The sequence below is a fragment of the Pteropus vampyrus genome, unplaced genomic scaffold, assembly GCF_000151845.1.
Source record: "Pteropus vampyrus isolate Shadow unplaced genomic scaffold, Pvam_2.0 Scaffold19, whole genome shotgun sequence".
Taxonomy (NCBI): Eukaryota; Metazoa; Chordata; class Mammalia; order Chiroptera; family Pteropodidae; genus Pteropus; species Pteropus vampyrus.
Genome location: NW_011888800.1, coordinates 9,543,112 through 9,556,302, shown reverse-complemented (window position 1 = coordinate 9,556,302; position 13,191 = coordinate 9,543,112). Strand labels below are relative to the sequence as shown.

The following is a 13,191-nucleotide window of genomic DNA, read 5'->3' as shown; positions in this document are numbered from 1 at the left end:
GAGGTCTATAGTTCTCTCCATCCTGTGGTTTAAATGGTTAGGCATACTTAACACTGGCATTTTCTTTAACTCTAACTCAAAGACATATTTGACATGGTGGATGGTACACATGTAGCTCATGTGGATTTAACACTTCACCAAGAAGATATGTGTAATGAGCAGCAACAGCAGCCAGCCAATATTTCTTCCTTTATTTCACTGAAAGTGTCTCAAGACCTAGATGTTGTAGTGATTGTCAGCTCCTCCAACTCTGCAGTTGCTCTCAACTTAAATCTATATTTCAGGTATGTAAATTACTGCGATCTCAAATTTGAAGTAAATAATGAAAGCCATAAGAGATTAAAAATGTACTTGTTAGCTTTTTTATACTAGTTTTCGTCTTCTATTCAGTTAGATCATGTTCTTGTTACTACTTAATGAACTTATTACTGTATAATAATTTATTTAAATGACCACTAGCCACCTTTATATTTTTGGATGTATATCAGAATTTTGATTGATTTATACGATATGTGTTATATATGGTTTATGTCATCATATAAGTGAAAAAGTAATCAAGCACAATTTTAAATGCCCTTGGCTGTTATACATTATCTACTCATCTCTTGCCCCACATTAGAGTAGAGGAGAAATGGGGTTTACTCTGCGTTAGAATTCTTTTGTGGCCCAGAGTCATGGCTTCCTTGGAGATTACTTATCTCTTTTAGGGAGTTTGATAAGATATTAAGCTAACTTTGTCCAGCTGAAGATTTTGTCTGGCGTTTCCCTTGGAGAGCCCACGCTTTTGACTCTAAATATATTAGTAAAAATTGAATATTTATTTGCGTTGCTTTTTTATTTAGATAGTATTCTAATTTCTTCAGATTTTATGTTTGAGAGGGGTATGTGTGTATGCGAATGTGTGCGTGCACACGCACACAGTCGCCTATACATTGCAACTTGCTTATCTAAATGTAGGCCAGTCCACATTTAGTACTTTCAGTATTTACCATTATGATTTTTGGTCCTAACAATATGAATGAGATAAATAAATCCTAATAGTTGGATTGCACTTTGATAGGTTTTATTCCTTATTGCTTGGATCACAGAAAGGGTAAATTCATCTTCACATACCTATCAGAACTTTTCACCACTGTGATTTTTTCACTTTTCTTTTTTGAATCTTTGAGCAGAGATAGTTAGCACATTCTCAGATTGTGTGATTGTTTACCAGTAGGCCGTTTTTATTGACTCGAACATACCTTGTATGTGTAGTTACCTCCTAATCGGTAAAAACAATTAGAAAACAATTTGTCAGGTGAGGAGGGAGGAAAGTCTACTCAGTCAGCTACTCTAATCCTTGAGTGTAGGGATCTCTTCCTCTGGATGTTTTGGCAGCACTCCAAAAGAACTCATGAGAGCACCAGGCACATTCTTTAGAACAATTTCATTGAACTTAGCTACTGTTAACATCAGCCAAAGAACTACTGTTCTGTTCCCTGCCGTAAATTTAGGGCTCTGTCCTGTCCAGCTAAATCAGTGATGTGTTTATTAATTATTTGCATGAATGATCTTTAATATAATTTCTCTGGAGTTACATGAATGATCTTTAATATAATTTCTCTGGAGTTGACTGTTTTATTTTCTAAGGGTACTCTGAAATCTTAAAGTGTTTCTTTCAGTTTACCTTAGCTGTCCACTCTTATAGTCACACCCTGGGCTTTGTTGTTATTTGAAACTGCTCCTCCCCCACATCACTTTTCTATACATATCATTCACTGACCACAACCTTCCAAACTTTCCAGCTCACCTACTCAAGTACTTCTCCTTCATCTGGCATTTGACCTCACTGGAATTTCCAATCTGTTGACCTTTTACTTTCCAGCCACTTTCTGTCTTCACTTCCCTCCCTTTTCAGCATAGGTTCCGTGACCCATCATTTCAGTCGCCTCTTGCATGTCCTTTAAAACTCTTGTTTCTGCCCTGTGGTAGTACTTGGTCTGACAAAATCTTTTTTTTTACTCTGCCATTTCAGTTCCTGCACCCAACAACTAAGCACTTGTGAAAAAAACACAAAGAATAATTGATACTACTGTTAAGTTTACATTTATGACCTTCAACTGGTCTCTCAATATTATCTGGAAATTTTGCAGTGATTTTGTTTTTCATGAATCCATTCTTTACAACAATGTTTTTAAGCCTCCATTTTCCTCAAACCTCTGTTCTCTTTACCCCCAATTCTTTGGTGGTAAACTTTGCCTCTTTATAAAGGAAGTAGACCCCATCTATGGGAGCTCCTTTAGTTTCTCACATATTACAAACCTAGTTTCCTGCACTCATCTTCTATGTCTTCCCTCCTGTTGCAATGGACAGATTCCCCTACTTTAATGAAAACTCGTCCCTCTGTGTGTGCTTTGGGTTCCATTTCTTCCTGCCTTCTCCATGTCCTCTTTTTTTGTATTTCCAACTTCTTAAGTATTAGGTTCACATCCAGTTAACCACCAACTCCTAGCCATTATACCTCCTGAGTGTTTCTTGAACCTGTCCACTTAACTCCTCTGTCATCACTTTAATCCATGCCACTATCATCACTTACCCGAACTAGCTTAACAGCCTCGTAATTGGTCTCCTCATGTCTGTTCATACCCCTCTCAAATCTATCCTCTGTAGAATAATCAGAGTGACGTTGTTAAAATTCATATTTTATCAGAGATATAGCCAGGTATCAACATCTGGAGGCAGATATATCCTTTCTCCATGTATCATCTTTCTCACTGTCATCCTGCCTTTTTTAACTTCATCTCGACAAATCTGTGTCAACATATTACCTTCAAATTATTGAAAGGATTAATAGTTAATAATTTAAGTGCTTGGGGAATTTAGATGCCTACCTTTCTCCACCTAGCTACTCTTCTGCATCTGATTATATCACTTTTCTGCTTAAAACCTCATTACCTTTTTTCCCCACCAAGATAAAAACTAAAAATCCGTAACCCATAAAGCTCTGCACTGTCTCCTGCCAACCTCTCCAGCCTCATCTTTCCTTCTCATTTACTATGCTTTAACTACCCCAGCTTCTGTGTGTTTCTCAAATGTGACAGTCCTCTTTCTGCATATACTTTTCCACCTACACCCGTGCTCATACTTTGCCTTCCTAGTGTTTATTCCCCTGTCTCAGCCTAAATCTTCTGTGTAGTGGTGGTATAGTGAATGATTAAAAACCTTTACGGTCACATTGACCTGGTTCAAATCTAGCTTCACTGTTTCTCTGAACCTTAGTTTACGTATCTATAAAGTGGGAGTATATTGACTTCATAGAGTTGTTGAAAAGCTTAAATAAGATAATTTATGTAAAGTTCTTATCACATCTGTGGTATAGTAGACAATAAATGCTCTTATATCTTTATAAAACTCACTGCCCTTAAGGACCAGATTCTTTTTTAAAATTGAGATATAATTGACATATAACATTAGTTTCAGGTGTATAACACAATGACTAAATATTTGTATATATTGTGAAATGATCACAGTAAATTAGGTAGCATCCATCACCATACCTAGTTACAAATGGGTTAAATTCCTGCTATAGGAAATGGAGATAACGAGTCCTATTCAGGATAACTTATTGTCTACACTGTTTCTTCTCTGTGACACACCCTCCTCTACCCCTTGAGTTTTTAATAACTTGTAGTAACACAGATTTGGATTTGATCACTATTTTTGACAATGGCTATTATTTTAAAATGTAGGCAACACCCAGGACACATACTGCGTGAAAGAACTCTACAAGACTTTCCTATCGAAGGCCCTAAGGGGATAGATGAAGATGATCCTGTTAATTCTGACTACAACATGAAACTGACCAAGTTTTCCTTCCAAGTGGATAGGTACAGAAACCACCTTTTTAGATTTACTTTATTTCCATTTTTTGTCATGCTTAACTCCATACTTTTTCACTAAAGGTTTTTACAGAGGTAGACACTTTTTTTTTAAGTGCAGCTTGCTCCTGATTTAGTGTTTTGCTTAGTTCCTTTCACTTGTAACAGGTTTGAGTTCTACCCTATCTTCCAGGTCTTGGAAAGCCCAGCTATCATCATTGAATAAGACAATAAAGAGCTCCAAACTGGAGTTTTCCCATTGCGTTCCATGGTTCCAGGATATTTTGCATTTGGAGTTTCCTGAATCTCTTAACCACAGTATGAATGCGCCAAGCTGGCCTTTCATTCCACAGGACATAATGCACAGTCAGTATAATTTTCCACAGAAAGATCATACTAAGACCAGTGATCCAGGAAGAGCATGGAAAATGATGCACATCAGTGAACAAGAGGAACCCATCGAGCTTAGATGTGTGTCTGTGACAAGATTCACTGCACTGTTTACTTGGGCAGTGGAAAGGATGGGCTGCACCATTGTCCTTTGGGATTTGGAAACCCAGGGCATGCAGTGCTTTTTCCTTGGCCAGAAATGTATTCCTATAGACAATAGCGGAGACCAGCAATTGTGCCTTGTTTTGACAGGTGAGAATGTCTTGTATCAGGTTGAAATCCGTTGCTGAGAAGTGTGCTTTCTTACTGTATTTTACTTCTGCTGCCCTGGTGGTATTAGTGTCCACTGTGTCCTCCTCTAAATGGTAATCTTTCATAGGGGACATTTGGTATAATTCTTGGTAATGTGTCATATGATTCCTGCCCAGCTACATGCTAATATAAGTCAGAGAAAGTTTAAGAGTAATAAAGGTTGATTTTTACTTGGGTAAGCTTCACTTAACTTTGGTACATGCAAAGGTTGCAAGCTGGCTGATTGTGGGCCTCATATGAACTGTAGATTTATTTTTTTTGGCATGTACTATCTACACTTTTAAATAAGATTTTATTATAAACATGTAAAATTAGAGAGTTTCACACAAACTCTGGATTCCAGCTGTTACTAAAAAATGATAAGATCTGGCAATATTAGACCTGCTTTCCTGCAGAATAATTTATGTGTTGGAGCTGAATTTGTTTCTTCAGTGAACCATTTTTTTTCTGGTTAGGTTTCTCTTGCATGTGTCTCACCACCTGCTTGGAACCTGTAGGCATTTGGGTCTGTTATTTCAGACACATATTCATTCAGCATTTATGCCATAACCTCCTACAAAGCTATTGAATGTTGCGATTGAACTAACCATGCGTGTCTTCATTATCTCGATTTTGGCAATCATGTATTTCTTTGTGTCAAGACATGCTATTATTTCATTTTTGTAATCCAGCAATGTGACATCTCTGTAAATAGTTAAAAGTTCCAGGTATTGATTGTGCAAGATAGATAAGATATAAAATAAAAAAGTGAAATTTAGTGCTATTTCATAGAATGAGTTGTTCTTAGTAGACCACCTTAATGATCAGTGTTTAAAAAATAGAACTCTTCTTTAACATTGAAAATCATGAAAGTCATAATACTAGCGGATGCCCAATAAATCTATTTGTAATTATAGTGCTTAAGTATTCAGTAATTAGAAATTAATTCCTGTAATAATCCTAAAGCCTAAGTCCTGCTAATTTATTAAAACTTTTATTTTTCCTGTAGAAAATGGACTGTCTCTGATTTTGTTTGGTTTGTCTCAAGAAGAGTTTTTAAATAGACTAATGATCCATGGAAGTGCCAGCACTGTGGACTCTCTTTGCCATCTCAATGGTTGGGGAAGGTGCTCAATCCCCATACATGCCCTAGAGGTAACAATTAAATGTCTAAGGAACGTTGCTTGATTTTTTTTTTTCTGTACACTCTTATTTGACTGAAAGTTTAGGAGAATTCATTTAACCTAGCAGCAAAATGAACTATAGTTCACCTGTCTATTTGCTTAGTTCTGGCTATTTCATTACCCTAACATTGCTTAACAGTTTACCCTTTTGGCTTTAAAAGATATAAGATTATAATGAACACTATTTAAGGAAGAAAAAATTATAAGAAATGGAGGCAGCTATAAGCTGAAATGAAGTGGAAGCAAGTTATGGAAAGCTTGAACAGGAGTGATCTTTTATTCCTACCTTATAGTCCCTACTCTTCTAAAAAAGGATCCAGCTGTAGAAGTGACATTACCTAAATTTATATTGCATTTTCTAGATCAGAAATACTTTTATATGCATTATCTAATTTTGTCCTAAAATAACTACATGAGATGGGTTGAGTAGTTTTTATTCATTTCATTTTACAGATGAAAAATCTTAGGCTCACAGTGGTTAAGTGAATGGCCCATAGCCATGCTAATAAAGACAGCTATAATCAGAGTACTTTCTATTATATACACAGCCCCTGTGAAAGGTCAACAACTAGAAGTTTATAATATGTGCCAGTTTGTTTTTTAAATGACAGCTTTACTGAGATAAAGTTCACCCATCTACACTGTACAATTCAGGAGCATTTGAGATCTTGCCCCCTGGCATGTGTTGTCATTTTGGCTCAAGTAAATTCTTAAAAAATTCTCTAAAAAATAAAGATAAAAAAAAAAGTGTAAATTTTAGTAGTTTTTAGTATATTCAGAGCTGCACAACCATCACCGCTATCTAATTCCCATTTTTATCACCCCAAAAAGACACTCCGTACCTGTTAGCAGTCATTTTCTATTTCTTGAGGCTCCTTAGTTCCAAACAGTAATCTGCTTGCTGTGTCTGGATTTGCCTGTTTTGGACATTTCATATGACTGGAGTTTTAAAATACATGGCTTTTTGTGACTGGCTTCTCTCACGTAGCGTGTTTTCATGGTTTATCCGTGTTGTAGCATATATTACTACTTCATTCCTTTTTATGACTGAATAATATTCTGTTATATAAATATACCACATTTTGTTTGTCCATTCATCAGTTGATGGATATTTGGGTGATTTCTTCTTTTTAGCTATTATGAATAATCCTGCTATGAATAGTGGAGTACAAGTTTTGTATTACTATATGTTTTCTTTTCTCTTGGGTATACAGCTAGCAGTGGAATTACTGGGTCATTTAACTTTTTGAAGAACCATTAAACTGTTTTCTATAGTGGCTGCACTATTTTATGTTCCCACCAGCAATGTATGAGGGTTCCACATGCATAGTTCCACATCCTCATTAACTCTTGTCCATCTTTTTTATTATAGCATCCTAGTGGTTGTGAAGTCAAAATGAAGTGGTATCTCATTGTGGATTTGATTCACATTTTCCTAATGACTAAAGATGTTGAACATGTTTACATGTGCTTATTGGCCACTTGTATATCCCTTTGGAGATGTGTCTATTTAAATCACTTATCCATTTTTAAATTGAGTTATTTGTCTTTATTTTTGAGTTCTAAGAGTTCTTTATATGTTCTGGATACTAGAACTTTGTGAGAGAAATGATTTGCAAATATTTTCTTCTGTGGATTGTCTTTTCATCTTCTCAGTGGTGTTCATTGAAACATAAATTTTTAATTTTGATGAAGTAAATTTACTTTTTTTAAAGTTATTTGTGCTTTTGGTGTCATATCTCAGAAACCATTGCCTAATCTGAGGTCATGAAGATTTACTCTTACAAGAGTTGTATAGTTTTAGCTCTTATGTTTAGATTTATGATGCATTTTGAATAATTTTTGTATATGGTCTGAGGAAGGAATCCAGCTTAATTCTTTTGTATGTGGATATTCAGTTGTTCCAGCACCCAATATTTAAAATTTTACATTTATATAAGACAAAATATCACTGTATAAAATTTGAATAATAGGGGAAAAAAGAAAATTTGTTACCTATAAATCTATTATCCAGAGGTAATCATGTTTACTATTAGAGTTATTTCCTTATACTTGTTTTTTCCTAAGTGTTAATAATCAGGTTTTATCTCATCAATCTTAACCCTATAGGTAAATACCATTATTATCCCCATTTTATAAATGAGGGAACACAAGAAATAATTCAGATATTCATGGACAGTAGGTGGTAGCGCCAGCATTCATGGACAGTAGGTGGTAGTGCCAGGAACCTAGGCAGTGTGACTCCAGAGCCTCTGCCCTTATACAATGTATGTGCATGTCTGTGAGTTTAATTAGAATTGTATCAGATATACAGCATTGTTTTGGCCTTAGTCTCCCCCCACATACAAACAAGTGAATATGATTTAAGTGATAATAATAAAACAAATACTCTTATACCCACCATCCAGCAAGAACTAGATTATCAGCAATATTTTTTAATGTGTGCCCCTCCCCATCCTCTTCCTTTACCTCGCCCAACCTCGGTTAACTGCCATTCTGCAAATTTTAACCATTCCCTTGCTTTTCTTTATCTTACTCCATATAACTGTATCCCCAAGTAATGCTTTTTAGTTTGGGCTATTGTTGAATTTTGTGTACAATAGAGTCACTGTGATTCTTTTGGGATTTGCTTTTTTTTTTCCTCACTCAACCTGATTTTTTGGTGATTCATCCATGTTGTTGTTTTAAATCTTTAAAAATTTTTTATGATTCATCAAGTAGGTTTTATTTTTTTCTTTTCTCTTTTTCTTTTTTTCCTCCCCTCTCCTCTATCTACCTCCCTCCTCCCCCTATCCATGTTTTTTGTATAACTAGTTTATTCAGTTTCACCTCTGTGTAGTATCTTATATGAATATTTCTTTCTTTCTTCAACTTTATTTCCAGTTGTTTGCTGTTATAAAAATTGTTGCTATAAACAATTTCTTAGGCATCTACTGCAGCACCTGTGCAAGAGTTTCTCTATTATGGTAGTAGAATTGCTGGGCCATAGGACATGTGCCTCTTTAACTTTACTAGATAATACTGTAGTTTTCCAAAGATATTTTATCAGTTTACGCTCTCACCAGCAATGCATGTGAGTTCTCATTGTTGTCTTTGCTAATACTTTGTATATCCAGAATTTAAAACATTTTGCTGGTATGATGGGTTTTAATTTGCATTTCCCTGATTAAGGTTGAACATCTTTTAATATATACCTATGTACATTTATACACACACATATACACACATATATACACACATATATGACATTTAAATTTCTTTGGTAAAAGTCTTTTGCTTATTTTTCTCTTGAGATGTTTGTCTTTTTTTTAATGGTTTGTAGTGTTTGATATGTTCTAGATACCAATACTTTGTTATAAGTGTGGTGAATATATTCTAGTCTGTGGCTTGTCATTTTGTTTTCCTCATGAGATCTCTAATTTTAATATAGTTCTAAATTTTAATGTAGTTTAATCAGTTTTTTCTTTATAGCTTGTGACTTCTATCCTGAGGTCACAGATATGTTTTCATATTTTTTCCTAAGTTTTTCTTATGACTTTCACATTTAAGTCCTTTTCCATTTGTTATGCATGGTGTGAGGCTGGGACCTATCCCTCTATCCCCCATATTGATCACCATTTGTCTCAGCAGTTTTTTTCAGAAGTCGTTTTACAGCTGATCTAAAATGTCTTGTCAAGTTTCCATATATGCATGAGTTTGTTTCCGGCTCTATTCTGTTCCACTGGTCTTTGTCTATCCTTAGGGCAGTTCTATCCTGTCTTAATTATAAATCTTTTAGTATTATTCAGGATGTTTTTGTTATTTTCTCTTAACTCTCTTTCATATTTTAGGATCAACTTGTCCAGTTTCATGAAAAGTTGTTAGGATTTTAATTAGAATTCCATAAATCTTTATATCCAAGTTGGGAAGAATTGACATCTTTAAGATATTTGATAATCCTATCCACAAACATAATTTCTCTTCCCATTTTTTTAGGTCTTTATTAATGTCTTTCTATAAGATATTACAGTTTTTATATTAAGAGCTTTTGATATCTGTTAGCTTTATTTTTAGTGTGTTTATATATGTAAATACTAGGTATATTTATATATGCATACATATTTATATTTAAATGCTATATGTTGAAATAAATAGTATATTTTTTATTTGTTTAAATACTGTATACAAGTTATTATAAATGGTATATTTTTAATTTACATTTTGTTAGCAGTGTAAATACTTTTTTTATATATTGAGTTTTGTATCTAGCAAATTTGCTAAATTCTCGTTAATTGTAATAATTTACTTGTTAGATTTTATTGAAGTTTCTGTATAGGTAATCTACAATTTAACATCGAAATAATACAATTTTGTTTCGTATCTTCAAATCCTTATTCTTTTTACTTTTTTTCCTTGTCTTATTTTGCTGCTGGAACCTTTAGTATAATAGACCCAGAAGTTATAGTTGTCATCCTTATCTTACTCCTGATTTTAAAAAAGTACACTTGTAATATCTCTCTGTTAAGTTGTGTGTGCGTATTAAGGAAACCTTTAGAAGATTAAGTTCCCTTTTTTTTTCCAGCTGTGAATTTTTATTATGAATGGGTACTGAATTTTATTGAATGCTTGTTCTGAATCTATTGAGATAATGAAATGAATCATTTCCTTTAATCTATTACTGTACTAAACCACATTAATCAATTTTATTATTTTCATGATGAAATGTAACATGTATTAAAAGAGTATACAGGGGAGCATTTGAGATCTTGCTTCCCCGGCAGATGTCATCAGTTTGGCTCAAATAAACTCTTATAAAAATTCTCAAAAAAAAGTATACAGAATATATATAGTTTAACAAATACTTACAAAGCAAAAAATTTTTAACAATCACCTAGATTAAGAAATAAAACATTACTAGCACTCAAGAAGCTCCTGTACCCTCTACTAGTTTGGATATTAAATATTCAGTTTATGTTCTTTTAGAGGATATCCTAGTGACATATAATGTGCATATTTAAATTATCAAATCCAAAGTTAATAACTTTACCCTTCTGGATAATACAAGGCCATTACATGCTTTAATTTCATGTACTCTTATTTGTGTTATTATTGCTTTTTTTAACCATGTTAAGTTAAACATCATTATTATGTATTTAGGTTCATACTTTTTTTTTTTCATTTCTTTTCACATTTTAGACCTTCCCTCTGCCTAAAAGTGTATCATTCAGAATCTGCATTAGTAAGGAACTGTTGAACTCTCAGTTTTCATCTAACTAATGATATCTATTTTGCTCTCATTTTTGAACAGTATCTTTGTTGAGTATAATTCTAGACAGGCAGTTGTTTCAGCACATTCATGATCACTTTTTACTGTGTTCTGGATCCCATTGTCATTTGAGAAGTCAGCTGTTGTTCCTTTGAGGGTAATCTTTTTTTCCCTCTTCAGGTTACTGTTTTTTTGTTTGTTTGTTTGTTTTTAGGCGAGACAACCCTTGGTTGACCTCACAGATTGCAAGGACCTTGTCAGTTTACAATCCCTTATTTTTAGAAAAATTTTACGCCTACAGCACCTGGTCTTCCTAAGTGGTCTCCTATCCAAGTACTAACCAGGCCCAACCCTGCTTACCTTCTGAGATCAGATGGGATCAGGCTTGTTCAGGGTAGCATGGCCATAGACTTCAGGTTACTTTTGTGATCTTTTTGTTTTTTTTGTGTTCTACTGTGTCACTGTGATTTTATGTCTCACTAATGAGTTATAGTCCTCAATTGGGAAAATACTGGTCTATATGATGTTTTTAAAAATTTGTTGAAACTCAGTTTCTAGCCCCTAAGTACTCAGTTTTTATAAATGTTCCATGTACTTGAAAACTAAATGTGTATTTTCCAGTTGTGACAATAGTACTTCAATCAGAAGTAGACTTTCCATACTTTTTCTCTTAACCTCTATGAGTCTTCATTACATAATAATTTCTTTATTTCTTCTAGCTCACTAATTTTTTTTTCAGCTATGTCTACTGTGCTATTAAACACATGCACTGAGTATATAATTTCAATTTTTACATTTTTATTTCTAGAATTACTGTTTGGTCATTGTTTTTAAATGTTTTTTCAAATTTTTCAAATTATACAGAAAAATTGCAAAAAAGTAGTGAACATCCAGTTATCTTTCACCTACATTCACCAACTTTTAACATTTTGCCATATTTGTTTTAATTGTGTGTGTACTTTTCATTTTGTTGAACCATCTGAAAGTTGCAAACTTTATAACTCTCCACTCTAAGTACTTTAGCATATATCTCCTAAGAACAAGAATATTCTTTTATTTAATCATACATAATTTGATTTTTTTCCTCCTACCACCCAGAGCAAGGACATAGTTTGTTGATAGTCTTCCCCTGGGGGCAATAATTTTTCTAGTTCAGCCCTTTTCAAGCATGTCAATTTGCATGGACCCTAGGTTTATTCTCTTTTCCTCTATACATAACTTCCACCAGTACCTCTTCCTCCAACTTGCCTGGTCTGTTAACAGCCAGATTTGGCCCATTGGTTCTCACAGTGTTGTCCCAAGAGCAACACATCACCATCATCTGAGAATTTATTAGAAACGCAAATTATCAAGCCCTACCTCAGACTTATGAAATCAAACTCTGGGGGCAGGGCTCAGTAATCCACATTTTAACAAGCTCTTTAGGCGATTTTTACTCATAGTATTAGGAGTGGCAAACTTTTTCTGTAAAGGCCAGGTAGTAAATATTTTAGATATTGCAGGCCATGTGGTTTCAGTTAGAACTATTCAGCTGTTATTGTAGCCACTTAAAATATAAGTGAATGAGTATGTCTGTGTCCCCATAAAACTACCTTAACAAAAACAGGCAAAGGCTGGATTTGATTGGCGAACTTTAGTTTTCCAACTCTACTTTAGTGCATCGGAGATGTGCGGATTACTTTAGGCAGCAGTTGGCTTTAGAGCTCACTTTTCTGGATTTGTCTCTCCTTGTTTTTATCCCCTGAGAGTTTTTCTCTGCTCTGTTCAACTGAGCATTTAAAGATATGTACACACTTTTTTTTTTTTTTTAAATCTGTGTTAAATGATCTCTGTAGAGAATTTCCTCAAGACACCTCGTGAGAAATGGGAGTCTGTTGTTGGCCTGCTTTTCAGTTAACTTTATACCATACCGCTTTAACGTTTTAATTCAGATAGACTATACCTTAATTGTAAGGATGATCCTCAAGAACCTAGTTTTCAATGGTTTTGAAATTACGGAACAATAGCAATGAAAGAGTTTTCTTGTCTAACCTCCTGTTTCTACTGAAGCAGAAACTGATGTTCAGTAGGTTACAGAGACTTATCCTGATTGCATAATTAGTCATTTTTCACAATCCTACTAGAACCCAGCTACTCCTGCAAGATAAAGATAGCCTTGTGTCTCCTTCAGTCTCAGCACATTTAAGTTCTGAAGTTTTTTTGTTTTTTGTTTTTTTTTAAAATC

General features: G+C 34.2%; 1 protein-coding gene and 1 non-coding gene across 5 annotated transcripts in view; one reads left to right on the top strand and one right to left on the bottom strand.

The window, feature by feature from the left end:
- Positions 1 to 13,191, top strand: part of SPG11 (SPG11, spatacsin vesicle trafficking associated) — a 73,321-nt gene that overhangs the window by 5,232 nt on the left and 54,898 nt on the right. For all 4 annotated transcript variants that reach the window (XM_011355041.2, XM_011355038.2, XM_011355039.2 and 1 more), the window contains exons 4-7: positions 83 to 284; positions 3,729 to 3,866; positions 4,051 to 4,499; positions 5,548 to 5,693. In XM_011355041.2, coding sequence (XP_011353343.1) covers positions 83 to 284; positions 3,729 to 3,866; positions 4,051 to 4,499; positions 5,548 to 5,693 — 935 coding nt within the window. The remainder of the gene's footprint in view (positions 1 to 82; positions 285 to 3,728; positions 3,867 to 4,050; positions 4,500 to 5,547; positions 5,694 to 13,191) is intronic.
- On the bottom strand, positions 11,260 to 11,378 carry LOC111736419. Its single transcript, XR_002779175.1, has one exon. It is a non-coding gene; the product is annotated as a 5S ribosomal RNA (ribosomal RNA).